At 41.6% G+C, this 4,173-nt stretch overlaps 1 protein-coding gene across 1 annotated transcript in view; it reads left to right on the plus strand.

The window, feature by feature from the left end:
* The window catches only part of ube3d (ubiquitin protein ligase E3D), a 164,224-nt gene that overhangs the window by 20,869 nt on the left and 139,182 nt on the right, over positions 1–4,173 (plus strand). Inside the window, exon 5 of the mRNA XM_043686945.1 lies at positions 3,820–3,889. Within this exon, the coding sequence (XP_043542880.1) occupies positions 3,820–3,889 (70 nt within the window). The remainder of the gene's footprint in view (positions 1–3,819; positions 3,890–4,173) is intronic.

Raw genomic sequence — 4,173 nt, forward strand, 5'->3', positions numbered from 1 at the left:
AGAGGGGAAAGATATAAAAGAGACCTAAGGGGCAACTTTTTCACGCAGAGTTGGTACATGTATGGAATGAGCTGCCAGAGGATGTGGTGGAGGCTTGTACAATTGCAACATTTAAGAGGCATTTGGATGGGTATATGAATAGGAAGGGTTTGGAGGGATATGGGCCGGGTGCTGGCAGGTGGGACTAGATTGGGTTGGGATATCTGGTCGGCGTGGACAGGTTGGACTGAAGGTTCTGTTTTCATGCAGTACATCTCTATGACTCTATGATTCTAACTGCTTGAAATAATTGGCAACATATTGTTTGCCTTCCTACTTGCTCGCTGCACCTTCAAGCTAATATTTAGGGACTCGTGAATAAGGATACTTCATATGTTTGGACACCCCGTCTCTCATCATTTAATTATATATCATTTGTATGCCTCTTCACTGCCATCTGGGTAATTAGGGATGGGCAATAATTGCTGGCCTAGCCATTAATTCCCTTAACCTGGGAATGAATAAAACAAAAAAAAATCATTTAAATATTCTGGCTTTTTATATTTGCCACTGAGGTGAACGTCCTCACACTTGTTTACATTATATTCCATCTGCCATATTTTGGTCCATTCACTTAGCCTGTCCAACTCTGTTAAAGCCTCTTTGCACCCTCCTCACAACTTGCACTCCTGTCCATTTTGGTGTCATCAACAAATTTAGAAATATTAACAATTGATCTCCATATCCAAATCATTTAGATTGTGAACAGTTATGGACCTAGTTCTGACACTTGTGGTACCCCCATTAATAATAACCTGCTATCCTGAGAATGATCCATTTGTTCCTGTTCTGTGTTCCATTTACTAGCCAATTCTGAATCCATACTAGAACATTTCCCCTCAACCCCGTGTACTCTGGTTGTATTTCCTAAAGCCTTTTGAAAATCCAAGTAAGCCATAATCACTGGTTCTCCTTTGTCTATGCTACAAATAACTTCAAAAAAAAACTTCCAACATGTCTGTCAAACATGATTTCCCTTTCAACAATTTGGTCTTGATTATGCCCAATTTTGCCAAAGGACTCTAAATGTCCTTTATAATTGATTCTCACATTTTCCCTATCATGAACATAAAGTTTGCAGTTTTCAGTTCTCCCTCTTTCTTCTTAAATAGTGAGGTTGCATTTACTATATTCCAGGAAACTTTTCAGAATTGATAGGATTATGAAAGATAATCTGTATTGCTTTTTCTTCATCACTATGTAAAGTTCATCTGGTCTAGGGGATTTATCAATCCTGAAGGACATTAGTGAATCAGATCGGTTATTTTGAAATCAACAATGGATTCATGGTTATCATTAGACTTTTAATTCCAGATTTTTGTTGAATTCAAATTCTACTATTTGCCATGGTGGGATTTTAACCTGGGTCCCAGAATGTTACCTGGGTCTCTTGATTAGCAGTCCAGCGATAATACCAGGAAGCCATGAGTATACGTGCATTTTCAATTAGTTTTTCAAACCTTGAAGTTAAGGAATGGGGTCAGTAGTTTTGTGTATTTAAAAGAAAGGTAGGGAAAAGCAGTGCTGTTGCCTAGTGACTGGGCACAAATGCAAAAAAAAAGCCTAGAAGAGAGTCACTCAGTCTGTGTACGTACCCGAGAATGGAGGCAGGTGTGATAAACGCTGTAGTAGACTGTTGGAAACTGAGTTAAAGGAACTCCGGTTTGTTCTGAGGTGTAAGTAATATTAGGTTGAGTTTGCAGTTTACTTTATCAGATATCAGATGAAGTAAATGTATAGAGTCAACATGTAGAAATTCAATGGAAGGAAACTGATTACAGTTATGTCAGCCTGAGCAAGAAGTTGCGGTGTAGAAATAGTGGTAAACCCTTTGCTGGGATTTGGTGTTTGTAAGGATATACAGGGAGAAAAGGAATACTGTCGGTTGAATCCTTTTGTGATGTTTGTGATGGAATCATTCCAATCTTTTAATGTCGGGTAATATAGTTCTTGTTTGATCTTGTCGTTAAACTATATTTGTAGTGAAAATACACTGGTAACCAGAAGCAAGATTAGGCCATTCAGCCCCTCAAGCCCCTGCCTTCCCATTCTATAAAATCACGTCTGACTTGCTGCATGCCTCGACTTATTTTGTCTGAGCTCCTCATAGCCCTCAGCATTCTATTTCAAAAGTCTCCCTACCTCCTCTTCAAACACTTTCAATGATCTAGTCTCTGCAACTAGAGAATTTATTACCCTCCAGGAGAAGAAATAAGTGTCCCCTTATTCAGTACTATGTGCCCTAGCTTGAGATTACTTGTGGAACCACCTTTGCAACTTCTATTCTGGCAAGCCCCTTCAGAATGCTGAGTGTTTCAATCAGATCACCTGTCCTTCTTCTCGTCAATCACTCCTTCATCCCATCAATCAATCTAGTGAGTCCCTTTTGAACTGTCTCCAATGCCAATCTGTCCTTTCTCAAATACAGGAACCATAACAGAACGCAGTGCTAAAAAGCACTGCACAGTTGTAACAAGATATCCCTGTTTTCAAACTCCAACCTGCTAACAATAAAGGCCAAAATTCCATTTGCTGCCGTAATTACATGCTGCACCTACATGCTAAAATTTGGGTTTTGTATACCTGAACATCCAGATCCTTCCGTGCTGCATTTATTTTGGAATCTCTCTCCATTTAAATAATAGTCTGCCTTTTGATTCTTCTTGCCAAAGTAATCACCTCATACGCTCCTACATTAAACTCCATCTGCCAAGATTTTGCCCACTCACTCAACCGACCTGCACCTCCTTCAGATTGCTTGTTGTGTTGATCATGGCGAACACAAAACAAGAACAGGCTTTCTGCAGTTAACAAGAACAACCATTTATCACAAATTGATGGATTCTAATCACAGGTAAACAACTATAAACTGTCCACATGTAACTCGTCTGGTTAAAACTGTATCCCTTTTGGCTGGCGATATAAAATAGGTGGCAATATTGATTTAAAAATACTCGAGCGATTGATTTTTTTTCTCCCTGATCCAGGAAAGGAGTAAACCTGATAAACATTGATGTGCATGCATTATTCATTTCCCACGATTTGCATCTTTGTGCTTGGAATTAATAATGCCAGATATTATTAACCCATCCTGATGATGGGTTACGGTTCCATTAAGGGTGGCACGGTGGCACAGTGGTTAGCACTGCTGCCTCACAGCACCAGAGACCTGGGTTCAAATCCCGCCTCAGGCGACTGACTGTGTGGAGTTTGCATGTTCTCTCTGTGTCTGCGTGGGTTTGCTCCGGGTGCTCCGGTTTCCTCCCAAAGATGTGCTGGTCAGGTGAATTGGCCATGCTAAATTGCCTGTAGTGTTAGGTGAAGGGGTAAGTGTAGGGGTATGGGTGGGTTGCGCTTCGGCGGGTCGGTGTGGACACGTTGGGCCAAAGGGCCTGTTTCCACACTGTAGGTAATCTAATCTGTAGGTAATCTAATCTAATCAAATTAGGTGTCATGTTCAGACAACCAATTAAGAATAAGGCTGTGTTTCTGCATTTCCCTGGGAGGCCTCTTGATACCTTTTTAGTAGCCATACTTGGCTTGATTCAGTGGTTTTGCTGTGATTGGTCAATGGGAAATGACCAAGGCTGAAATGTGTCCATCTTCCATCGAGAGTGACCTATGTGGCAGCTGCCAAAACTCCCCAGTTGAAGCTGGAGGGATTTGGAACACAGTCTAATATGGAGTCAAGGGACTGACTGCAGGGATACCTCTATTTTATGTAAGCTCAAAAATGAATGCCTGTTCGTCATCTTATTCACTCTTTTTGGTTTCTTTCAGGTGGAAAGCGAAAATAACACAATCGTTTGCACACGCTGTAGAAAGTTGCTGGGAATTGTGTCTTCATCAGGTATGATATGCATTTATTTCTCATACGCTCAGTGACTTCTGCCCCTCCCCCCCACTGCGCGAAAATAACACAATCGTTTGCACACGCTGTAGAAAGTTGCTGGGAATTGTGTCTTCATCAGGTATGATATGCATTTATTTCTCATACGCTCAGTGACTTCTGCCCCTCCCCCCCACTGCTGTGTTTGCCACCACTTCCACCCCCACCAACGCCACTCACCTGCATTCTGCTGACATGCCCCCCACATGTCCCACTGTCACCATCCCCGCCCCCCAGAACCCTGA

This window comes from Chiloscyllium plagiosum, chromosome 3 (assembly GCF_004010195.1).
Source record: "Chiloscyllium plagiosum isolate BGI_BamShark_2017 chromosome 3, ASM401019v2, whole genome shotgun sequence".
Lineage (NCBI taxonomy): Eukaryota > Metazoa > Chordata > Chondrichthyes > Orectolobiformes > Hemiscylliidae > Chiloscyllium > Chiloscyllium plagiosum.